The 26,751-nt window shown below is 38.4% G+C and overlaps 1 protein-coding gene across 4 annotated transcripts; it reads right to left on the bottom strand.

Moving 5' to 3' along the window:
- Positions 1-1,313: 1,313 nt before the first annotated feature.
- On the bottom strand, positions 1,314-26,454 carry SIRT1 (sirtuin 1). Of its 4 annotated transcripts, XM_060126693.1 has the most exons (9): positions 26,019-26,454; positions 24,566-24,682; positions 23,242-23,483; positions 21,795-21,947; positions 10,519-10,666; positions 9,743-9,822; positions 8,732-8,918; positions 6,390-6,941; positions 1,314-3,395 (listed from the first exon to the last, which is right to left on the bottom strand). In XM_060126693.1, the coding sequence occupies exons 1-9, from the start codon at positions 26,389-26,391 to the stop codon at positions 3,067-3,069; spliced, it is 2,181 nt and encodes a 726-aa protein (XP_059982676.1). In that variant the 5' UTR covers positions 26,392-26,454; the 3' UTR covers positions 1,314-3,066. The 4 variants fall into 4 exon arrangements, with proteins under 4 accessions (XP_059982676.1, XP_059982677.1, XP_059982678.1 ...); XM_060126694.1 differs by lacking the exons at positions 24,566-24,682; positions 26,019-26,454 and having other exon boundaries at positions 21,795-21,883; positions 23,242-23,259; XM_060126695.1 differs by lacking the exons at positions 23,242-23,483; positions 24,566-24,682; positions 26,019-26,454 and adding an exon at positions 11,173-11,297 and having other exon boundaries at positions 21,795-21,864.
- Positions 26,455-26,751: the final 297 nt, after the last annotated feature.

The raw sequence follows: 26,751 nt of genomic DNA, 5'->3' as shown, positions 1-26,751 counted from the left end.
TAGAGTTTTGTTCTCCCTTCTGAATAGTTCAGTAGCTGCCCACTCTTACACCGCTAAGACTTCTAGAGATAAATTGGGAATAGTTTGTTTGTTTTATGTAAGTCTGCCTTACCTTCCCTGTTAGGCCAGCCCCCCGGAATGGAGTGTTAAATGTAGAAGGGAACTCCCCAACTCCTTTCCCTTCTCAACCCTTACTATACTTTTGAATCACCTGGGGCTACTTCTTAATACTATGTGCAAGCCCCACCTTAGGCCTGTTAAATGTCACCTGTAAGAAGAGGTGATGCTCAGGTTACTTTCAGAAATTTCCCAGTGATCTTTAATCCCAGTTGGGAGGCACTTAAAAAGAGGAGTCATTAGACCATTTCTCCCCATTTCTGCTGGCATCCCAAGGCTGGCTCTGTTCATTTTTAAGGAGTCGTAAGAGCTTTTTGATTATGTCTAGGAGTTGAGACTTGTTTCAAATAAAATTTATCAAATAATGCTGTAAGGCAGATGCTAATTAAACCATGTGCCATTAATTAGGGTATTGTACCAGTGGAATATATGATGCATTAACCAAGGGAAGTGGAAACAGCATTGAATACATGGCTTTAATTAAATCAGGTCTTGCCAGGTACTTGATTACTTAAAACGACCACGTACCCTCCTTTTTAAGGTGTGAACTACCTGACTTCTTTTTCCATTTTGTGCATATATGGAATGATGTCGCTGTTTCTTATTTTTATAACATCTGTGGATGGGGTTTTACAGGTAATTTTTCTAGTGCAAACAAGATATACAGGGGCAGAGGGGTTTTCTTGTTTTTAGATTCACTTCAAAAGTCTGCTGGGGAGGAAGGCAAGCAACCTGAGAGCAGGAACCTGCCAGTCAAGATTTATTCATTACCTCTTTGTAAGGGGCGTGTTCCTGCCCTCTTGAATAGTAGGAAAGTCCATACCAAATATGATCTAGAGTCATTTTTTGTCCACTCCTTGTGTTTGGACACAGGATTACAGCACATGAGTTCAAAGTGCTGGTCCTTTGTCAAATCTTCATACGTCAAGTTAGTTATTCTTAGGCAGGGTTAAAGGAGGGGAAAAGGCAGGGCCTGAGGCTCCTGGCCTAGAATGGTTGAAATATTAGTTTTGAAACGTTTGGTGATGCACCAGTTGCTACAACCAGAACTTTCATTGCCAAAGTACTGTTCTGGTGAGACTGATAGATAAAATTAAATGAAGAAATGTAGTATGAGAAGAAAGCATCTAATATAGCCCTCAAAGCTGTACAAAAGCTGCAAAACTTTAAAATTTTATACCTTAAACAGAAAAAAGTCAAATGACAATTTTAATAGACTTTAAAACAGTGTACAAGTATAAAACACTGGTTTTGTATTTCAAAAGTTGAAGGAAGATATCCAGTCATTAAACAGTCTACAAAACATATGCCAGTAGATTACATAAAAGACTATGTACAATATAAAAAGAGCTGAAAACAGTCTTCACTGTAAAAATAAGTTAAAACAAATTTTTCAATTTAAAATATTATCTATAGCACAAACACAGATCATGCAAATGGCAAACTAAATATACTGCATTCTTTAGTGTAGTCAAATTCAGATTGAGACATCTTTCAGGTAGGGAAATGGCCATTCAATAAAATTCTTTTCTCTGGCAGTAACGGTCCTAGCTGGGTATTTTATGCTTAAAGAACAGCTATATTTCAAACCCTTTTTGTTAAGCTGTAATAAATACTAAAGCAACACAGGAATACTTTATTTGAAAGCAATGTTGGGGGAAAGGTCTGCAAAATAAATTCTTACTGTGCAATTTTATAAAGTATGAACTGTTTTGAAAGACTAGAAGCTTCTGCAGCTGAAAAAGTTGATCTCTAGTTTTAAGGCAGGCTAAGCTTTTAAATACGTTATAAGAACTAGTTTAATTAACTATTCTGCTATTACAAGTTACACCACGCTCATCTCCATAATACTAGGCTAGTTGTTTGGTGTTTATTACACACCAAATCCTCCCAACAGGAAACGTACTTACTGGCTTTGAAACTGTAATCAGGGGGTCTGCTGCTCTCATTAATGGGGGGCGAGGGGAGAGGTAACAGTCCAAAATACTACACTCTCCCCCCCACTTGAAGTACCATTATTATTGATTCATAAAGGCTTTGCAAATTCACATCTTGGCAGTTTAATTCTTATGGAAAGGATCAATGCAAGCTCTACCACCGTGATTGATAGGTATATTTAAACAACAATGGCAAATGGCAAATATTCTCAAAGCTAAGGGGACCCAGGCAGGCACTATTGTTTCTAAAGCAATTGAAACATTTCCAAAGCATTTATTTGTTTTTTAGGTTAGTTTTATAAGCCAATATAGACATTACTACAGGAAGTACAAAAGCCATCTTCATTTGAACAAATACAATATTCCTGGAACTGTTAGCACCAAGTCTCACTTTAAAAAGCAAAGACAACTGAGTGCTCTCCCACATATTGTTGACTTCCTTCTACTCAGATTGCATGTCATGAGATATTTTTAAAAGTTAGCTGCCACAAGTTCTGGAAAATGCCAGTGTTTGAAAATAGGTAATTGTGCTAATAAAGAATCAAAAGTTTAGCGGAACAGAGAATGAGGATTTCAAACCATTCAGTGTTACAAAGAAAAGTGTGAAAATACCATTCTTTGGTCTAGATTAGCTGTTCCCTTTACATTAATTTAACATTCCAATGGCTTTTTGAAAATTTTAAAATGTTGAACCTCACTAGGCAAAAACAAAATTATATATACATATGGATGTATCATACAAATGAACCTTTAAAAGAAAGTCTTGTCCAACAGCTGATTAAAGATACTTAGGTACCTTTCTGTTTTAAAAAAAGAGTTAGTGTTTGAGTGTATAAGCACAGAAATAAGTAAGTTAAAAATTACCCATGGGGAAAAAAAACTTTTACCAGTCTATAAATAATATACCTTTCTGGTGTCCTTGCTCTACTGAGTTCACAAGTAAACATTCAATTTGACATGCTCAAGATCCTAATGCTGGTGGAACAATTCCTGTACCTGGACAAATATTACATTATGATTTGTTCGATGGATAGTTAATGCATGTTGCTTCCTGTTTCATAGATGTAGCTTCATTAACTGCCTCTTGATCACCTCCATCAGCTCCAAATCCAGTTCCTCCGGCTCTCTCATTAACATCAGCATCATCTTCCAAACCATTGTAAAATTCTTCAGTCTCACTTTCATCCTCCATAGGTTCTTCTAAACTTGGACTCTGGCATGTTCCACTATCACTGTTACTGCCACAAGAACTAGAGGATAAGACATCATCTTCAGAGTCTGAATATACCTCAGCACCATGGAAAATATAACGGTTTGGTGGTAAAAACAGATATTGATTACCTGAAATACAGTAATAAGAGAGAAGTGGGTTATTTCCAGTTTTCTAAGACTTGGTCTGAGTGGGCTGTCTGGAATAAAGTGTAGCTTCTAGCCTTTTACCTGAGTATCATTACTAGAGGCTATTACTGTAGTTTCTCAAACACAAGCTATAGACTCAGTCCTGCATGAAAATCTTAGTTCTGCCACTCATCAACTTTGTAAATTGGGAGAGTTATCTCTGTGCCTCAATTTCCTCATGTGGATATGAAATAATTTTCACAACCCTATGAGGCAAGTATGAAAAAATGTAGACAGCCACGTTCAATGAAACTCCCTTTGAACAGATTTGATGAGATGAAATGAAGTATCCAGCCCACCACCCACCCTCTGAATCTATTTTTACAAGAGTCCTATCACGTTAAAGTGTGAGAAGCACTGATCTAGCGCTGGCCTTTTAAGCTTTCTTTCCCAATGCCCTCCCAAATTAGCATTCGCAGTATAAGATTTGACCTCCGATGGTACGAAGTATTCCCTGCTTTTGTTTACATTTTGATGTAAGTGAATGGGTAGGAACCTTAAACATTAATGATGAAATGTTTTATACCCTTATGTTCACAAGCACCAAGTACCTTCTGACTTAAGTCTGTTATCACACCGTGTTATATTTATTGCACCATATCCCAGACTGATTCACAAAAGCCTAACTGCATAGTTTATCTGGAGTGACATAACATCTACCAAACGTACGTGAGTTTCTCTTCAAAATGACTTTCAAGCTTTTTTATACCCCATCATGACCCAGTTCTCACCTATTATGTGTTGCAGCATGGAAACCACTTATTTCATTGTGTTTCAGTGACTGGAGAAAGAAAACCCCACCTGGTCCTTCTAATTAGGGCCATGTCCTTTGAATCACATCCCCTCACAGTCTGTTAAAGGGTCCCAGCACATGGGTCTCCTGCCCTTTCCTTTCTATAGGTTAGGCCATGTTTACAAAAAGAACACTTCAGGGACTTCCCTGGCAGTCCAGTGGTTAAATTAAGACTCAATGCGGGGGGCCTGGGTTCTATCCCTGCTGGGGGAACTAAGATCCTGCATGCCGTGCAGAGCAGCCAAAAAAATAAATATATTAAAAAAAAAAATTCTTTCTGCTCTGGCCTCCCCTGAAGAACTGAATCATCTATTTCTCAGTGGACATACCCTATACCTGTCTGTTTCTGCCCTCTTGGCAACCCTCAAGACATTTACATTTTACTTCCTATATGCTCCAACTTCCTCCCTTTCTGCCTCGACCTCACAACAAACAGTGGCAAACTAAAATGAGTAAAGTCCAGCTGTTGTGTGGTTTTAACCGCTAAAAATGTTAAGTTTTACACTCTTTACATCCGTTATCTTTTCAAATGCTCACAATGCTATGAGAGAGAAGTAGATCTGACAACTCAGTCTAATTCCAAAGCCTGTACCTTAAAAGGTCTAAATTGGTAGACTAAAACCAAGGTATAATACCAATTTTCTGGGGCAGAGTTTTGTATGTTTGACCCATCTGTCAAAAAGACAGCCAGAGAATGCTGCCAGTGCCTAGGGGGACTTTGTGTATGATAGAGACTTATCTTACCTGACTAAATCAACAGTAATTTCTCTACTTCTGACACTTGCCGCATTTGAAAGTGTAAGTATTCTTCTATGCACTTTCTAGTTTTCCCCCCGTAGACTTTCCCTAATTACAGTTCAAGACCAAAGTCAGAACTTAGGTTTTTTAGAAAGCCTTCAGTAACCTAGTGCCCTCCAAGTAGCATAAACCTTTTAAAATATCACCTATTTTTGTAATTATATACACAAATATCAGTAGCTTGATCAGTGTCTCCAGAACTTGCTGTATGGAAAATGCCCAAAGGCTTATTCAACTGAACCAAAATTTATTTAGAGCAAATGATTACAACACTTAATACATTTGTCTCAAATCTGTCAGTTTTCACCATGTATAATAAGTGGAATGGGACTTAATGTTTTAAGCTGTACAAAGTTGTTGCATCTAAGAGCACAAGTTTCTGTTTGATTAATACTTGGTCATAAGTGGTTTCAAAAAGTAGAAAGTGATTTCACTTATGTTAATACTTATGGATAGGGACTTCCCTGGTGTTGCAGAGGTTAAGAATCCGCCTGCCAATGCAGGGGACACGGGTTCGAGCCCTGGTCCGTGAAGATCCCACATGCTGCAGAGCAACTAAGCCCGTGCGCCACAACTACTGAGCCCTAGTGCTGCAACTACTGAAGCCCATGCACCTAGAGCCCGTGCTCCACAACAAGAGGAGCCACCGCAATGAGAAGCCCGCTCGCCGCAACTAGAGAAAGCCTGTGCACAGCAACAAAGACCCAATGCAGCCAAAATTTTTAAAAAACTAATTGATAAAAAGACTTCCCATGTGTCAAAACAGGGTAGATGGTATTTCTGATACTCAGTGGTGAAGAACCAGCTGTTTTCTAGATCTGAAACAACACGACCTAATGGTTAAGAGAACCCAGAATCCACCTGGTTCTTCCACACCCTAGTCGTTACCTTGCCTGGGGTACTTAACCTCTATGGTCCTCGGTTTCCCACCTGTACCAGAGTAGTAATAGCTCCTGCCTCAGGATACTAAAATCAGAAAATGTGAAGTCACTGCCCCACAGTACCCAAATCTCAATCATTTCTACTAGCTAAAGCTCTCAACAGAAAATGGCAGAGCACTCAGTATTTCCCAATTAAATGCTTACCTTCTCATTCCCTAGAGGAACACAAGGTACAGAGCATGCTTTCACACCACTTTTCCCCCACATTACGGAAGATACCGTTTATCTTTTTCTGGCTTAAAATCTCAACTTTACAGTTTCTCTGAACACAATCAACTATTACATTTAACCGCATAAAATTACCCTAACTAGCCTGCCAAAATTGCTCACTTCTTACAAATACTTCTTACAAATATTTCTTTAGAATAATTATAACCTTCAAAATGTTTCAACAGCCTTTCTTACCATCAAGCCGTTTACTAATCTGCTCCTTTGCGAGTCTAGCTGGCCAGCATTTTCTCACTGTTTCAGCAACTGAAGTTCTTTCATTTTTCTCCCCAGTATTGGAGGCAACATTCTTCAAATCCGGACTCTCCAACTGTTCATTAACACTTTCAATGCTCCTAGCAGAAGTCTGTACTTCCTGTAATTTTTCTTCGACACAGTTTTTTGATTCAGATGCATCTGGATCATCAACATTACTCTCTAAAACAGTGACAATCACTGAAGAATCTGCTGGTGAGGTTCCTTCTGGTGAACTTGAGCCTTCTGAAATATTGAGGGGTGTGGGTGGCAACTCTGACAAGTGAGCCAATTCTTTTTGTGTTCGTGGAGGTTTTTCAGTAATTTCTGAAAGCTTTACAGGGTTGCAGCAAAGTTTGGCGTATTCACCACCTAACCTGTGACACAATTCATTAATAATGACATCACAGTCTCCAAGAAGCTCTACATCAAAATGCAGGTGAGGCAAAGGTTCCCTATTAATTAATATCTGAGGCACTTCATGGGGTATGGAACCTAAGAATAGGGTGAAAAAAGAAAGAATTAGAGAAAGGAAGGGAGGTACACTAATAAAACCAAAAGAAATGCACTATGTAAAAATCTAACAATTCCCTGGCAGTCCACTGGTTAGGACTCTGCGCTTTCATTGCCACGGCCAGGGTTCTATCCCTGGTCAGGGAACCAAGATCCTGTAAGACGTGAGGCATGGCCAAAAAAAAAAAAATCTAACATGTTCCCAATACCAAAGAAGACACCCAACTCTAGTATTCAACCAAGCTATTACATACCATCAAACTATCAAGTAAACAGATGGGCAGCAAAATTTCAGGTTCTGCTCCTGTCACCTGGTTACCTCTGGGTAATCGCCTCACTTTTTATTCTGTATTCAATTTCCTTGTCTGTATAATGGGGTAATAACAGTACTTCTCCACAAGCCTGCAGTGAGCACTGAGTTAATATGCAGAGAAGAGTTCTTGGCACAGTATAGGTAATAGTTATTCTACTAAAATGGCTTCTGATATGTGAAAATTCATACCAGTCTGTTCTCCACTATATGTACCAATGTCTTACATTTTTTAAAAAGTACCAACACGTTTTAGTACCCCACAGGAAACTTGGAAGAAGTTCTCTGCCTCACATTTAAATAGAAAAAAATAACACGCAAAGGCTGAGTTAAACTGCTAAAGCCACTACATGTGGGCTAGGAAAAAGATGCAGAATTGGAGAGTTTAACTCTGTTTCTTCCAGCAGTTTGCTCTGTTTGCTGGTATGGGGGTCCAATTTTAATTCTCCAGTTAAGGGTTTGATATACTCTCCTCTCCTCCTTCCCTCACTTTTATGGCACCAATGATGCTACTAAATTAGTCCCTCTATCTTCCTCCCCCTTGCTTGCTCATTAGAGGGAGAAAAAAGGTAGTATGGGAGCATGGATTAAAGAAATATTCCTGAGAATAATAGGGATTTAAATTGTTTTTGAGCATTTTTATACACATGAACACCCTTGTGGGTAGAGCTGATCCACATACAATGATTGACAAGGCATGATTGTTATTCTTACAAAAACAAACCAATCATTGTGAGCCCCCAAATTCTATCTTACATGAGTACGTTACACATCTATCAAGCTATACATCTGAACTTACTGGACCAAAAATCAATTACATTTGAAAGATTAACTACTCAAATGAAGACTAAAAATACTGATTATTTTTAATATGTTTCCTCAGTGTATGTAAAATTAGCTCATGCTAACTCCTGCCACATTAAAGCACATTCCACTGAAAAGTTTAAGTTGAACTGTTTCCCCTTGTTATTACTTCTGTTTTGAAAGCCCTCTTGCCCCACTGAAATGTCAGATTAACCAATCTTCCTGAGCAAGAATATTGTCACCTAAAAAAATTAAAGTTTGGGGGCTTCCCTGGTGGCACAGTGTTAAGAATCCGCCTGCCAATGCATGGGACATGGGTTCGAGCCCTGGTCTGGGAAGATCCCACGTGCCGCGGAGCAACTAAGCCCGTGTGCCACAACTACTGAGCCTGTGCTCCTAGAGCCAGTGCTCCACAACAAGAGAAGCCACCACAATGAGAAGCCTGCGCACAGCAATGAAGAGTAGCCCCCACTCACCGCAACTAGAGAAAGCCCACGTGCAGCAACGAAGACCCAACGCAGCCAAAAAAAAAAAAAAAAGTCCGGCTCTTCACCACTCTTGAACAAAAAATAATATCATTGAGGTCTACTCTACAGACCCACAACCCATGGCAAAATATATAGAAATGGTTCTCTAAAAAGAATCATCACCCACTTACTCGGAATTAGTGCTACTGGTCTTACTTTCAGGGAAGACCCAATAACAATGAGAAGATCAACTTCATCTTTGTCATACTTCATGGCTCTATGAAACTGTTCTGGTAAATTTTCACCAAAAAAGACAATCTCTGGTTTCATGATAGCAAGTGGTTCATCAGCTGGGCACCTAGGACATCGAGGAACCACCTGCATGTTCCAGATTTTAGTTGAGGTGGGAAAGAGAAGGGCAAGCCCGAGTTAGAGTCAACATTTCCACACTTCCCAAGAAATAATTTCAAAATTATCAAAGAAAACAGAAAAGCTGTGGATAAATAGCAGGGAAAACTGGATAAAATCTAAACATCAACTATCAATGACCCGTTAAGTTTATTAACATACAATGAAATACAATTTTGCTATTATCTGTGTATGCTGCTATTATATCTGTATAGACCTACATTTGATATTCAAGAGTCCATTATATATTAAGAGGAAAAAGCAGCATGTGTATATATGTACACAGGTGAGACTTAACTTTTAAAAAAAGTTTGTAAAATACGATTCCATTTTAATATGCTATCTTCTCATAATTATATGATTAACTATATATGCAACTAAGCATACAGAATTTATTTCTGGATGGTTTTTATTCTCTGCCATATTTTCCTGTATTTTTTGGTCAGTGAGCGTACATGAAATGTTTTTTACAAAATGAATCTGACAGGCACTTTTAAAAAGGGAGAGTAAGGAGAAAAACTAATGTTAAGTAACACCACACTTAATGATCTGGGTTTTTATTTTAGGCTTATATATTAGGCAGTCAACTTCATCAATCAAGAGATTATGTAGCAATGTTTTTAACTTAAGGTTTTGAAAGGTTTTTGTGTATTTCTCTGGAATTCCCAATGGTAACTAACATTTGTTTTCCTGGATGTTTCTGTACCACATAAATACTTCCAGAAAAAAAGGACTGAGGTAAAAGAAACAGATCAGAGACATGCACAGTTCCTAAGATATGGGTGATAAATTACCTGATTAAAAATATCTCCTCGTACAGCTTCACAGTCAACTTTGTATTTACAAATCAGGCAAGATGCTGTTGCAAAGGAACCTAAAAACAACCAACAAATATATGCTTTATTAAAGAAATTTTTCCATTTCTTAAATAACGGTTATAATGTAAGCTTGACAACAAAAAAGCTAGCGACTTTAAAATTTTTAAGAGACTCCATGAGAGAGATGCTGATATAATGATGCTTCCTAAAGCTACTCTTTTAATAAAATATACCAACTCCTCCAGGACTAAAACTGCAGACTTGGAAGTTTACAACTGTATTACCTTAGCTTAACAGCTGTGTTTCAAAAACAGTTTAGATACATAAGAAAATGGTCTGTTCATACTTGTTTTAGATTTAGTCTTCAAATTTCTGAAGCCTACATCTGAACTACTCAGCAGTTCCTTTGGTTTCCTAAAGATGCCATATTTTTTTCATCCATAACTAATACTACTTTTGTAATCAAAAAAGGTTATTTAAAAGAATTTAATGTTACATAATTGCTACATCTTTTGAAATCCAAAAGCACATTAATATCTGACATTTTGTACAATTAAGTGTCAAGGCCAATATTTCTGGTTTCATATTTTTGCAATCTACTTTTCCTTCATTTATCTACAATTGATCAGATAACATGATTCAACAATAAGGCTTAATCTCCATTCCTGGATGGCAGCCTTTTTTCTAATCCTAACTTTTCCTACAAAACTAACTAATATGTAACAGAAAAAGCAATCCTGAAGTTTACTAACCATGACACTGAATTATCCTTTGGATTCCTGCAACCTGTTCCAGTGTATCTATGTTCTGAGTATAGTTGCGAAGTAGTTTTCCTTCCTTATCTGACAAGGCTATGAATTTGTGACAAAGAGATGGTTGGAATTGTCCAGGATATATTTCCTAGATAACGCAAAAAGCAGAAAAAAGATTATGTAAGTGTTAACAAATATCACAAGTTTAACAACAACAAAAAAACAAAACTACCGATGATAATTAAAAAACAATACATGAGCATCTCAAAGCATCTAGATGGATGCCACACACACTTATGAAAGGATTGTTGCTGTCGTATGTGTAAAACTCAGCAATTAGTGAACATGGCCTCTTGAAAAGGATAAAGTCGACCCACAAACATCTCTTATAAATGCTAATTGATATTTTAATAAAAGTCAGAAGAAATACATACCTTAATATATATCTAATTTTTGTTGGCTGCAAATGATTTTTTTTTTGTAAGGAAAAAGGGAAAAAGTTTAAATTGAAATTAAAGATATCAAAGATATGGTGACTTCTTTTTTAAAACTAAAAAAGGCACTGTCAACATAATATTAAAAAATTTTTTGATTCATCATTTATTATAAATATCAACCTGTTGGAAGTTTAAAGCTGAAGTTTTAATTCCTTACCAAAATTGTTTTCCTTCCACTGCACAGGCACATACTGGTATAGTATAGAGTTGCTCATGAATGCTGAGTTGCTGGATTTTGTGTGTGTGTTTTTCCCCCCAAATAATGCTTCAATGCTGTTTCTTCTTTAAAAACAAAGAATTCAGATATACACATGGCAAAAAGATCAGAGAAAAAGTATCAATTTTGGTCCTCTCAACTTTTGACAGTGTTTTCATTAAACTTCATTTAGTAAGTGACTATGGCAAAGGAAGTTTCTTCTCTTTTTTCTTTGAAGTAGCAGTTCTGCCTACTTCCTTACCATTCATTACAGCCTCTAACCTATTACAATGCTAGCAAAAAAAACAAGATACAACCGTATGTCCATCAACAGAGGACTGGTCAGAGAAATAGGGTACATCAGTAATAGTGGAGTATGCAGCCATTAAAATGAATGAGGGAGGTCTCGATACACTGACCTGGAAGATGGCCCATGACATATGTGAAAAAAAAATCAAGCTAGTCACCACTGTGTATAGCTTTGTTTTTGTTTTGTTATTAAGCAAAAATGGGAAGTATATGCAAAGTATACAGATACATTAATTTAAACATCAAGTCAGGAAGGATACAAACAATCTATAAAATGGGGCTGGGGGGGTAGGGGACTTCATTTCTGACATTATACAAAAAAGTCTGACAGTTAAGATTCTTAGATGACTACTTCTAAACTACTTAATATTTCAAGTTCAGAAAAAACTGGGATACCTTTTAAGTAAAAATAATATGCAAATCTCATTATAAAGACTATCACATCCATGTCCATATGCTGCTGAAAATGTTATATAAAACCCAAAAATTCTGCCTCTCATTCAAATTTTTATCATAAAGTTCATGAACTTTGCAATTTAAGAAAGACAATGCATATAGAAAGAAGTAACAAGTGAAGAGTTTATTAAAGCTAATATTTATAGAAAACTGAAAGCCACATTATGTTTTGGACCATTAGGTTGTGCTCTCTATTAATCACTGTTTTCTTCCCAGGTTGCTTTGTTCTAATACATTTAGAGGATTAAACACCAGCACCTTGCAAACCTCCCCTCTGGAAACAGCTGTTAAAGAGTTTTTTAACAAATATTATAATATTCTAGGCAACAGATAAAATAGGATCCAAAGTAGTAAGGAAAGTGCTAATAGCATGCCAAAAGCAGCACAAGAACAAATGGCTGACTACCTCCAGAACAAGGCTGGGCAGAGTACCAAGACTCCATCCTCCCGGAATGAACTTTTGTGTGCCTTATCCCCACCCTTTTCAAAAGGGGAGGGTGGGCTTCCCTGGTGGCGCAGTGGTTGAGTCCGCCTGCCGATGCAGGGGACACGGGTTCGTGCCTCGGTCCGGGAGGATCCCACGTGCCGTGGAGCAGCTGGGCCCGTGAGCCATGGCCGCTAAGCCTGCGCGTCTGGAGCCTGTGCTCCGCAGCGGGAGAGGCCAAAACAGTGAGAGGCCCGCGTACAAAAAAAAAAAAAAAAATAGAGAGTAAGAAGAACAAAAACCTGTGGGACACTAGATTCAGCTCTACACTCTAGTTTCCCTTCATGTATCAGTTCAGGGAAATTTAGTCCTTAAATTTACCAGTCAATTCCTGTAGTTGGGAATAATTTATGAAGGGTTTGTTTCATCTTATAAGCCTACATTTTATGATGATTTGAAACTTAACTTTGTCTCTTTTCTTTCAAATATGTAGTGGACCATGTCTGAATCATTAGATTTAATACTGTGTTCCAGCTAAGGGATATAATCTGAAATAATGGGAAAAAAATTACTCTGAAATGACTGTTTTTTAATAGAATTACTCCTAAATCAAGCTCTTACTTAACAAGGAAAGTTTGCTAAAAACTAATTGACTGGAGATACAACTTTCAGATAAACTATAGATTAATTCTTCATGTTGAAACTGTGACACTTTAGTTCTAAGCAAGACAGGCCATCCCAAATCTGAACCTCCTTAAGGCCCATTAAGGAACCAATCACGTGGGCTGGACCATTATTATTGCCACAGGGATCCATTTAGAATAGAGTGGAAGCACAGCTGGGACCAAAGGCTCAAATACTATTAAAATGACAGGCTGCTTTCACAGCAGTGTCCAGAAACATGCGAACAATCCAGTAATTGGCCATAGGCAACCAATGTGACCAAAACTAAAGCTTAGAACTATCTGCCCCAGTAAGCTTTCATGTAGAAATAATGGTTTTTCTCCAGAGATGCTCTCTGCTTGCTTGCTTGCTTCTTCAAATTTCTAGCAATATGAATGAGATTCCAGTCAAAAGCAGGGGTGTTAACTGCAGCCCCTCAAAACTAAAAGGACTCATCAAAGTTTGAGATGCCACTATTTGCTAGGTAGTAAGTAGGTAGAGCTGTTAAGAAACTAGAATTTACATTCTCCATGCTGTCAAAAAATAAGTGAAACTAATTGATCCTGGTAAGGAAAATCCTCATAATCCCTGGTCTTGTTTCATTCATTCCACTAAACCATAGACTACTAAAAATCTTACCTATTCAATACTTGCAAATTAAAGTTAAGTCACCTGACAAATTTAACTACTTTTTTTCCTGTTAAACATGTGACTTCCCCAAGGAACTCAAGCTTCAGCAAACTTTTTCCACACTGGGACACCAGTTGGCAAGTATTTAAGACTTTGTGGGCCATTCAGTCTCTGTCCTTACGGTCTATGTGGCAGCCACTCAAGTCTTCTATTGTAGTGTATCTGCAGCCACAGGCAATAGGCCAATGAATGAGCATAGCTGTGTTCCAGTGGAACTTTATTTACAATCACTGATATTAGAATTTCATATAATGTTCATATGATGTGAAGTATTATTCTTTTGATGTTTCTCCCCATCCATTTAAAAATTTTAGTTCAAAGCTGTACAAAAAAAAGGCAGTGGGCCACATTTGGACTGAGGCTGTAATTTGCCGGCCCCTGTACTAATCTAACACAAGAGAATTTCAATTAGTCAAGCATTCATTACTACTTAATGTAAGTAACAGGCATAACAGGAGCACTTTATAATAATGCTGTAGACTGGGCTGAAGACTGGGTTTTTACATTTTCAAGGACTGTAAAGGAAAAGAACACAGTATGACAGAGTTCCCATGTGGTCCACAAAGCAGGTTACATTTGCTACCTGGCCCTTTACAGAAAAAGGTCTGCTGACCCTCCTGTAGACATGTATCCCCCATCTTGCAGATGAAAAAACCAAAGCACAGAAGTAACGCCAAAAGTCACAAGAGCTAGCAAGTAGCAGAACTATCATTCAAACCCAGTTTTGATGCCAAAGCGCAGCTCTTAACCACTATGCAATTTCTGATCCCTCAACCTCATGTTTTCCTATTTTTCTTTTAGGCTAAATACCATTTCTATTAGGTACTGCAAATCAGTCCACTAAAACTAATCTAGTAAGTATATTTCACATTGCACATCCTTCACGGGATTAGTGGAGCCTGGAATTCCAGTCACCCTCTAATGTAAAAACACTCTTCAAGAATACATGTTCTTGGGGACTTCCCTGGTGGCTGGCTGGTGGTTAAGACTCCGTGCTCCCAATGCAGGGGGCCCTAGTTTGATCCCTGGTCAGGGTACTAGATCCCACATGCATGCTGCAGCTAAGAGTTCACATGCCACAACTAAGGAGCTGGTGAGCCACAACTGAGGAGCCCGCCTGCGGCAACTAAGACCAGGCGCAACCAAATAAATAAAAAAACAAAAACCAAAAAACCCCACACATGTTCTCGGGAATTCCCTGGCAGTCCTGTGGTTAAGGAGTTGGTGCTTTCACTGCCATGCCCTGGGATCAATCCCTGGTCAGGGAACTAAGATCCACAAGCTGCAGGTTGTGGCCAAAAAAACGCATGTTCTCACAAATCAGTATGAGAAAGAAAAGCATCTCAGTGGAAAAGAAAAAAAAAAAAAGCTAAGAACAGACAGGCAACTCAAAGATATACACATGACAAGTAGTAAGAAGCAGTCATCTACACTAGTAAACAAAAACTGAATACTAATGAGAACATGCTAATTTTTTATTTATTACACTGATAGTTTTAACTGCCTTAAAAACAACTCTAGATATCCACTAACAGGAGACTGATTATATATATTGGGGTACAACTATCAAACAGTACTATGCAGCCTTTTCTTTAAAATGAAGTATATCTAAGTGCCGCCATGAAACTACTTCCACGGATATTAAATGGGAAAAAAGCACTGTAGAGAAAAGGGTATGTGATTCTGTTGGTAATCATTTTTAAAGTATTATTAGAAACTTACAATACCTCTCCCCCCTACACACAAACAGGTTTACTCATTTTCTTTTTTTTTTTCCTAAAAGGAAACCCAATGAAACATTTTACCATGGTAACCTTTGAGAAAGAGATTAGAGGTAGGGAAGACTGAAGGGAGAGGCCAACTATCGTTTGTTGTGTACTGTTTGAATTTCTTTTTAAAACCATATACACAACATACACACCAACACACACACACACACACACACACACACACTTTCTAAAAAATACTTTAATACTAATAACGTATCACGGGAGGCTTTTTTTGTGGGGGAGAGGGCATGGGCATGCTAAATCAGTTTTCTCATAATACACTTCTACACTTCTGATGGGAGTATATATTATACTTCTGATGGGAGTATATATTGCTGCCTGCTTTCCAGGCAGCAATAAGGTAAAACAAAATCAGGACCCTTAGCAGTTTTGCTTTCAGAAATTTATCCTAAGAACATTATAAACATACCAGAAAGGACAATCAGAGCAATACCTTTTTAATAACAGAAAGCAGGAAACATCCAAAAGGAACACTTGCAGGATTAGTTACAGTAGACCACTTGATGAACACTATGACCGTTATCAAGTATTCAAGCATCTGAAAGTTTATTAAACAGAAATACTACAAATCCAAAGCAGTAGGTAAAAGACCCCATCTTTATAATATGCACCCAAATATAATACTCTACACTTATATGTAATCCACCTACACAAGTCAGTATTAACATACTGTCTTCAAGTGAATGGGACTGTGGCCTTTTTTGGGGGTGGGGGTGTGTGCTTTTTTTGATTTTTAAGTAATGAGCTGGTTTTGAGATTTCTTAGCTTTATAACTACATAATCTGGTATATCTGCACATTATCAATAAAGTGACAATTTACTGAATAAATATACGTTTTTGGAAGTTCATATTTCTCCCTCTACTTTTTCTTGAATTTTATCACTTTAAGGGAAAGAACATTCACTGTATTCAATATGGGCGAGCAACTACACTCTCTGAACAGTCCTTTTAAAAAAAAAAAAGTTATTTTATACAACCTCAGTTTCACCTTCACTGACTCTTAAACCACTCATTTTTATCAGCACCAGTGAATTTAGACTCCTCAGGACCATGACCACAACCTCATTATCAATTTAAACCCTTATTATGCAAGAGGACAACAGTTCAGAACAAGAATATATATAGCTTTAATGTTGGCCTTAATTGTTCTTGTGTAGAAGAATTCAAAGTGGTACTAAAGCTAGGCGCACTTAACATGCTGGTGCTCAAACAGGGAGCAATTTTGCAGGAGACATTTGGCAACATCTTGACACATGTTTGATTGTCAAGACTGGGGTGGGGGGCTAATGGCATTTAAAGGGAGGAGGCCATTGGTTGCTGCTAAATATCCTACAGTGCACAGAACCGCTACTCACAGCAAAGAATTATCCATCCCAGAGTCAACAGGTTGAGAAACTGCTCTAATGAACCAGTTACCTCTTTCACACACCTCTCCGTTACTTTTGAGTTTCCAGTCTAGATGAAATCTGCTTCTTCTCAGTTATATACAATCAATGGCTTGATACATCTGTAGAAACTTTCCTTCCAAAATGCCTAAATTCACAATATTTCCTGTTTTCATGGCTTTCTATTAAATTTATTTTCTCTCAAAAGGAACCCTCCTACACTATTGGTGGGAATGTAAATTGGTACAGCCACTATGGAGAACAGTATGGAGGTTCCTTAAAAAACTAAAACTAGAGCTACCATATGATCCTGCAATCCCACTACTGGGCATTTATCCAGAGAAACCTATACTTCAAAAAGACACATGCAACCCCAATGTTCATTGCAGCACTACTTACAACAGCCAAAACATGGAAGCAACCTAAATGTCCATCAACAGATGACTGGATAAAGATGTGGTACATATGTACAGTGGAATATTACTCAGCCATAAAAAAGAATGAAATAATGCCATTTGCAGCAACATAGATGGACCTAGAGATTATCATACTAAGTGAAGTAAGCCAGGCAATGACAAATATATCACTTATATTAAAAAAAAAGAGATACAAATGAACTTATTTACAAAACAGAAATAGACCCACAGACATAGAAAAAAATTTATGGTTACCAAAGGGGAAAGGGGAAGGGGGATAAATCAGGAGTTTGGGATTAACATATACACACTCTATATATAAAATAGATAACCAATGAGGACCGACTGTATAGCACAGGAAACTATACTCAATATTTTATAATAACATATAAGGGGAAGAATTCAAAGAATAGATACATATATATGTGTAACTGAATCACTGTGCTGTATACCTGAAACTAACACAACATTGTAAATCAACTACACTTCAATTAAAAAAAATTCATTTTCTCTCATAACTAGCAAAGTAACCATCTTTTAATTAACTTTCTCCTTAGTACAGACACTGGAAGAAAACTTTAGGTTATGACTATTTTACTCATGTATTCTTTTTGGAATCCAGTAAAATATTACAATATTTACATACTCTCCCCATCCTTCATTTTTAAATACTATCCTTTATTCTTTGTCCTTAACTTATTTGTCCTTCAGCTTTTTCCTGTTCATTTTTAGACCCAAATTAACTCAGTCTCTCTTACCTATTACTATTTATTTTAAGTGCTATTTCACCAACTAGGTACTTTCCTTTTGGCAGTTCCTAATGTAAGAATTGAAGTACAACAATCCTATATGAGTGGTAGTTATAAAGATTATTTATTTAGCTCCTACCATAACTTAAACTTTCATAGAGAAGCGAAACATGCTGCCCCTCCAACTTTTTCTTCTCCTAGGTACTATGAAATCTGTACACTGTAACACATTAACACTGTGCCATTTTTACTCCAATTCAGATATTTTATTTTCTCTTAAGCACTGTCTAGATTTCTATTATGTGTATTTTTATAATTTGTCTTTGTAAGAATAATTCTTAATTGCTTCTATAGATTCTTACATGTCAAAACAGTTTAAGCTAAAACTGAATACCCATTATATGCCTTAGACAACTAAGGTTACAATCTTTCTCACCTTGCTATTTGTATTCTCAGTTACCGCATTTTCCCCAAGTGTCAGGCAATTTAGTATACACTGAAGTGATGGGGAAAAAGCTGAAAAGTTAGTTTGAGCATGTTTTTTGTTTCCTCTCAGAACAAAGAATTTACAACAAAAACCTTGTGAGCATTACATAAATGCACTAGTGAATCAAGCTCTTATAATCAGATGCAAGATCAAAGTAAATTCTAGTTACTTGATGCCTTTCTTAAAGTGCTAATTCCTGGGGAATTCCCTGGGAGTCCAGTGGTTAGGACTCCGCACTCCCACTGCAGACTGCAGGAGCCACAGGTTCAATCCCTGGTCTGGGAACTAAGATCCCACATGTCATGCAGCGCGGCCAGAAAAAAAAAATTGTTAATTTCTGATAACTAGAGCCAGTGTCCTAGGTCCAATTCAAGAAACCAGTAACTAAGTGATATTTCATTGGTGTTCAAAGTCATGCAGTAGAACCCCTAGCACCAGTATGTTAAAAACAGTGAATCTTCATGAATTCATATTCTTGTAACAAGGGAAAAGAGATACTCTACATTATTTGTTCAATTTAGTGTGAACCAGCTGTCTGTTGTAAAGGCTAGATATAGATGGCCATCATCACTGCTGATACATGAAGTTCCAAATTTTTTATAAGTTTCAAGTTGATTACTGGAAAGATTCAAATTTCTTAATAGCCTACAAAATTTTCAAATTTAGTTTTCAGTTCTAGCAAGTAAATCATATCCAAGAAAATCTAATGTAATTTCCCCATTTTACTCTAATTCCCATTTATAAGCACACTTGCACAAAACAAAATTATTTCTTTAGACAGTCCATCAATCTAAGCTAGTACCATGTATTCTGAATTGGCAGAGCTCTTCTTATAGGTATGTAAATAGACCACATGATTTGAAAGTAGCTGAGGTTATCCCTTAATGGAAATTCAGGTCCACTTCACTTCTATGCTCATTAAAAAATAATCACTAATACAAAAGACCCTTTCAAATATACTAAAGTTTAGCAACAACAATTTTACAGTTTCTTTCCATAAAGCTAAACTATAGAAAAAAGACTTCTAAAGTAAAATTTCTTGGGACTTCCCAGGTGGTCCAAAGGCTAAAGACTCCACGCTCCCAATGCAGGGGACCTGGGTTCGATCCCTGGTCAGGAAACAAGATCCCGCGCGCAGCAACTACAGACCCGGCACACCCAAATAAATAAATATTTTTTTTTTTAAATAAAGAAGATAAAATTTCTTGGGTATGGTATAATGCATAGTTATCCCTCCATATTTGCAGGTTCCACATCCTTGGATTCAACCAACTGTAGACTGAAAATATTCAGATAAAAAGAATTCCAGAAAGTTCCAAAAGCCAAGACTTGTATTTGCTGCACCAGCAACTATTAACATCATATAAGCATACCTCTGAGACATCATGAGTTTGATTCCAGACCAAAGCAATAAAGTGAATTATCCCAGTAAAGTCAGTCAAATGAATTTTTTGGTTTCCCTGTACATATAAAATTATTTTTATACTATATGGTAATCTATTAAGTATGCAATAGCAGTATGTCTCAAAAAAAAGTACATACCTTAATTAAAAATATTGCTAAAAAATGCTAATCATCATCTAAGTCCTCAGCAGTAACGAAGATCACTGATCCCAGATCACAGTAACAAATAATGAAAAAGTCTGAAATACTGTGAATGACCAAAATGTGGCACAGAGACACAAAGTGAGCAAATGCTGTTGGAAAAATGGTGCCTACAGACTCACTTGATCACAATCCCTCAAATTTGTAAAAACAAAAAAGGCCCACAGAATATGTGAAGGGCAATAAAGTGAAGCAAAATAAAACAAGGTATGCCTATACTAGGTATTGTAAGTAATCTAGAGGTGATTTAAAGTATACAGGGAGGGAACTTCCCTGGTGGTCCAGTGGTTAAGAATCCACCTTCCAATGCAGGGGACATTTAATCCCTGGTCAGGGAACTAAGATTCCACATGCCGCAGGGCAACTGAGCCGCGCTCCTCAATTAGAGAAGCCCCTCACACCTCAACGAAGATCCAGCAACTAAGACCAGATGCAGCCAAAAATAAAATTAAATTAAAAAAAAAAGTATACAGGGAGGATGTGCATAGATTATATGCAAATACTATGCCATTTTATATAAGGGACTTGAGCATCCTCAGATTTTGGTATCTGAGGGATCCTGGAACTAATCCCCCTCAGATACCAAGGGAAGACTGTAACATCAAACTTTAAACTCCAGAGCAGAGCTGCCAAATAAAAACATAATATGAATCATATACACAATTCAAATTTTCTAGTAACCACATTAACAATGTGAAATCTTCCTCATTTATAACCCAATATCAAAGTATTATTATTTACACACATAATCATTATTCATATATATATAACAGAATTTATATTTTCCATGTTTTCTATACTAGGTTTCCAAAATCTGATATGTCTTCCACACTTACATAACATCTCAGAACACTTATGCACTCAACAGCCCCACGTGGCAAATGGCTTCTGAACTGAACAGAGGAGCACTAAAGACGCTAGAGCATAACAGATCAACCTTGACTCAAATGCAATCTAAGATTCTTCTCCACCTCTAATCACAAATTTCTCAGGCACATCCTCGTGTGTTAAAACCTAGCTACTATAAAACATACCAGGGCTTCCCTGGTGGCGCAGTGGTTGAGAGTCCACCTGCCGATGCAGGGGACACGGGTTCGGGACACGGATTCGTGGCCCGGTCCGGGAAGATCCCACATGCTGCGGAGCGGCTGGGCCCGTGAGCCATGGCCGCTGAGCCTGTGCGTCCGGAGCCTGTGCTCCACAACGGGAGAGGCCACAACAGTGAGAGGCCCGCGTACCGCAAAAAAAAACATACCAAAGGCAGATGTTATAATCTTTATGATTCATAAAAAATATTCAAAATCAAAACACTGATGTTACTTCTATATGATCTACTAACCTCTAAAAAGGCCTGGACAATGTAAAGGCCATTACTGAAGTGCAAATTTGAAAAATATGCAATAGCCTCTTCTTTGAAAATAAGCTCAATCCTAAAATGAAGAAAAGCAAATGACAGTCCCTTCTGGGAAGAAGGGAATTCTGACTAAAATGACTTTATTTCAATGATTTTACTCCACCACAGTACTAATAGTCAATTTACTAGACTGCCATTCAAAACAATTTTTCATGAGAGAAGGTCAAAGAAACAACTAGAAGAGTTTGTAGTACCTTTGCAAACTTGAAGAATGGTCTTGGATCTTTTCTGAAATATTCAATGTCAAACATTGCTTGAGGATCTGGAAGGTCTGGAAAGTCTACTGCAAGGCGAGCATAAATACCATCTCTTGACCTGAAGTCAGGTATTCCACAAGAAACAGAAACCTGAAATACGCATGGCATAATTTGTACAATTAAATCTTCTACTGCTACCTTAATAATTATTAGTCCTCTTATCACACAATTAGGGAAGAGCTGAAAAAATATTTTTAGTTTGAAACTTCTTTTGGGGAATGGAGATAATGCCCTACTTTAACTTCTAATAGAAATAAAACACTCAGAAAACCAGTATAATTAAATCCATCACATATTCCATTCATAATGGGGTAAAGGATTTTAAGTCAGGCTAACTTTAAACCTTTATAAGCATTTAACCAACAAATTAAAACAATTCCAACTTGATTGAGAACGAAGTAAACCATTCCAAATTATTTTAACTAGAAAGCAGGCAAGAATTTCTATCACAGTGAACTATTTCCAAAGAAATCCCTCTTCTGGGTTAGAGTGCTACTACTTCAAGAACGCTAAATTTCTTTATTTTCCTTAAAAAACTATGTTGTACAATATTTCAATTTTTAAGAATAGATTTAAACACTATGCTTTTTCTACAAATAAACCTTGACATTACAAATAGGGACTTCAGAAGTTATCCTTTTGTTTCACAATTTTGTCAGCATTTACTCCACTTTAGCCTCAGAGCAAAACAAACTTGCCTAAATCACATCGGGGAGCAAAGTGCAACTATTCTTCATGATCATTTAAGATTAAATAACACCCTCCCTTAACCAAAAGGTTAGAAAGCAGGACTGATTTTTCTCCAACAGCTGTCCTGGTCGCTACCATGTAACATATTCTGCATTCAACACACAATATGAAATAGCCTAAGTAACTAGTTATTTGAGACCTAAAGTGGAACAAATGAAAAATCTCAACCCACCACAATCACATCACCTTAATTTAAAATGGAGGAGAGGCAGGAATCTGTTACCTTTCCAACACTGCATTACTTGCCAACACATATTAGGCTCCCGGTTTCCCCATGAAGGTCAAACATATAACCAATTTCTCTATCAGACCCTGACACACTTTAATGCAAGCAGAATTCCCTGCATCTCCTTAGAAGTTGTGGTATACTGTAGGTAAAAATCTTGCCTTAATTCCACTTACCTACTGTGCCAGTAAACAGACGTGAATCTTTTTTAAGGTTATCGAGAGGTTTTTAAAAAACTGAACCAATTTAGTAATTGCTCCTGCACTCACTTTTTAGCAGTTTCCAAACACAAATGCCCATCATCATATAAGGATAAATTCTACACCAGAAAAATGTTTCTGAATTGGGCAAGGCTTAAGAAAAAACATACACCACCTCCCATACTAGAGTTTTATACATCTTACATACCCCAGCTCCAGTTAGAACTATTATTTTTTTGCACTCTTGCAGTAATTTCACAGCATCTTCAATTGTATTAATATCTTTTCTTTTTTTCCTTTTTGGTGGTTCTGAAAGGATATTAATAACAATCTGCCACAGTGTCATATCATCCAATTCAGGTGGAGGAATTGTTTCTGGTAGTAAATCTTTAAGAATCGTTCGAGGATCTGTGCCAATCATGAGATGTTGCTGAACAAAAGTATATGGACCTATATCAAGAGGGAAAAGAACTAGATCAGATCCACTTCCAAGTAATTGAAAATCTCATTTATTTTTTGAAGTAAGAAATTAGCAATGCTTAACACTGTTTTGCAGAGTAAAAAAATGCACTATAAAGGTGTTTCATTCACAGCATCTTCAGATCTAACGCTATATCCCAAAGAGATTATTAGGGAGAGATCAGGAGTTGAGCCTGCCCCTAGAGCTATAAAATACCAAGTATGTATTTTAAGAGTCAAACTAATTAACTACTAGAACTAAATTTCTATGGTTAAAATCTAGAAAAATACAACATAAACATGACAGAAGTATGTACAAAAGGGTTCTACATCAACACAGGAAAGATCTTACCAGTCCCGAAAGCCCACACTATTTACCATTAAAGACATAAAGAAAAAAGAAACGGAAATCTTATACTTTACTATCTTTAAAATTTTTCCAGTAATAATCTTCAAGTTAATCTTAACCAGTCTCCCAAAATGATACATACAATGCTGATATTCTGAGCTTTAATTCTTTACCCTGAAATTTCTTAGATCAGTTCCTAGCTTGAGAAAACCAAAAATACAGTAAATATAAACACTAAAAATGAACTAATCATTACTATGTTTAAGCAGTCAAGGCATTTTTGAAAAAACCCAGCACATTAAGAGAAAGAACATTTTGAGATGGTCATGTTACTACCTTGGTATAAAAATCTGATACTGTGCTCTACTTCAAAATATTTCTCATTTCATCAAAATACTTAATAAATATTTACTGAGGACAAACTATGTGCCAGGCACTTTTCCAGGCACTGACAAAACAGTCTACAAATCAGTCAGAAATCCCTGCCCCCATGGGACTTATATTCTAGTACAGGAAACCAGCAATAAAAAAGTTACATACAGAGATTATTTTAAAACAAAAACAGTACAAAGCACTAGACTTTCCCTAAAACCAGGATGATATTAAATCTCATCAAACACCTAAGAACCTCATCACCAGGCTACAAGGGGACAGAGAAATATATTTTTTGTTGACATAAAAAGAGAATACTGAAAAAGATAGCTCTTAAACTGTGAAACCATACCTATCCGTGGTCTTGGAGTCCAGTCACTAGAACTCGCATGTGAGGCTCTATCATCCTCATCACTTTCACACGAATGGAAACCGTTGGTGATGATTTCATCACCAAACAGAAGGTTATCTGCAAAAGAAACCAAAAGTAACTCAAGGTTTCTTAAACAATCTGCATCTAAAATTATGAAGATCTATAATTATGATGCAACAATTTTCAATGAATAAAACACTTAACATTCATAGTGCCTGTGTAAAGAATGCCTACTGGATCAATCTGCACCATTCACAGGAACAGTATATCCTCATCTTTAGGGATTCTGCTCGGAATCTAAGTTTCAGTTCATCAAAATCTAGAAAAAAATTATGTCTACTTAATCAAAACACAAAATGTAGTAACCTAGTGAGACTGAATTTATCGATCACAAATAATAGTTCATAAAACTTACCAAATAAAAATTTACCCAAAAAAGTCGTGCTAATATTACCATGGCAACTTGCACTTCTCTCATATAACACTAAACATACAAAAATACCTTTGCATTATTCGTTTCCCTTATTAAACTATGTATCTTGAAAACAGGGGTTGTTTCTCTAATCCAATCCCTAATGCACACGTTGTTGCCTTTTGATATGATCAAATGGCCCACTGACTGGATTTCTTGATACAAATATTAATAAAGACGCACATCTATCCGGATAGAAACTCTGAAACACTCAAGGATGACAAGACATATACAACTATCACATCTGCTTTACTATGCCAGAAAAATGTCAATTCGTGTTTCAGGGTTACATATACACACACAAGAAGATATTTAATCTAAGAACACGATTAGAGAAAAAATACTACTCGAAGTACTCTAAAACTACTATTACTCTCCTATGCCCACTATTAGTTGCACCACAGAGGGGTAACGTCTTTAGAAGCAACTACACTCTTTAAAATTTAAAACAAGTTTAAAAATAAAGGCACTCCAAAAAAAAAAAAGACACACACACAAATTGCACAGGTGTCAGTTTGCAAAGGCAACTGCAAAAGGTTGGTGCAAGGGACAGTCAAAAAGTTTCATGTTTAAGTGTGCGGGGGGTGGGGGGTGGGCGGAGAAGCAAGACATTTAACAAAAGCAATACGTTGAAAGAGTAGGAGGGGAGAGAAACTTTTTTTTAAACCAGCTGCGAGGCTAGCTCGCCCCGCGGCTGCGCAAAGCGCGAGGCCACTGGGGCGGGCCGCCGGCCGAGGGAGGAGGGAGGGGAGAGAGCGAGGGAGGGAGTGAGTCCTCGGGCCGCTCCGGCAGCCGGGCCCACAGCCCCGGAGGCGCGCAGCTAAGAAGGGCCCTAGTGGAAAGGGGGACGCCGCAGAGCCAGCCCCGAGCCCCCAGCCCGCCCGACACTCCCCCACCCCAGGAGGGGCCCCGGGAGGAGGGGGGGGATGCGCAGTCCCGGCCCGCCCGCGCCCTGCGCACCTCGGTACCCAATAGCCGCCGCCGCCTCTTCCTCCTCCTCGCCCTCGTCGTCGTCGTCGTCGTAGAAGTCGTCGGCCGGCGGCGCCTCCCGGGATAGGCCCTGTAAGCCCGGCCCATTGTCTCCTTCTCCGGCCGCCGCCGTCTGGGCCTCCCGCCGCAGCGCCGCCGCCGGGCAGCCGCCGGCCGCCGCCGGCAGCTCACGCTCGGGGGCCGCCCCGCCGGGCTCGCCCGGGCTCCGCCCGACGCCGGGGCCGTCTCTCCGCGGCCTCTTGTGGAGCGGCTCCCCGGTAGGAGGCGACGGGGCCTCCCTCTCAGCCGTCACTGCCGAGGGGGAGCCGCCGGGCTGAAAGGCGAGCGCCGCCTCGTCCGCCATCTTTCAACTGCCTCTCTGGCCCTCCTCCCTCGCCTCCTCTCCTCCCGCTCGACTCGCGGCACTGGCGCCTCCGCGGCTCCGGCTGCGGGAGATTTAAACCCCGTCACGTGACCCGCCCCTTTTCGCCCCCGCCCTCCCGCCGCTCCCGCCACCCACGCGGGCCGGACCACAACACGGCGGGTCACGTGGCAGGCGGAGGTGGTGTGGGCCTGGAGGAAACGCGGCCGGGGCTGCTGCGGCCCCACCCCTCGGCGGCAGGCGAGTCTTGCAGCCAAACTTGTCTTTCAAACTGTCGTCAAATCACTGCTGCCTGGTTGGGTCAAGTTTTGGTTCGTACTGCTAGTTTCCGCTTTTGCCTGA

This window comes from Lagenorhynchus albirostris, chromosome 16 (assembly GCF_949774975.1).
Source record: "Lagenorhynchus albirostris chromosome 16, mLagAlb1.1, whole genome shotgun sequence".
Classification (NCBI taxonomy): Eukaryota; Metazoa; Chordata; class Mammalia; order Artiodactyla; family Delphinidae; genus Lagenorhynchus; species Lagenorhynchus albirostris.
Note: the sequence above shows the minus strand (reverse complement) of the source record. Positions and strands in the feature narration are given on the sequence as shown.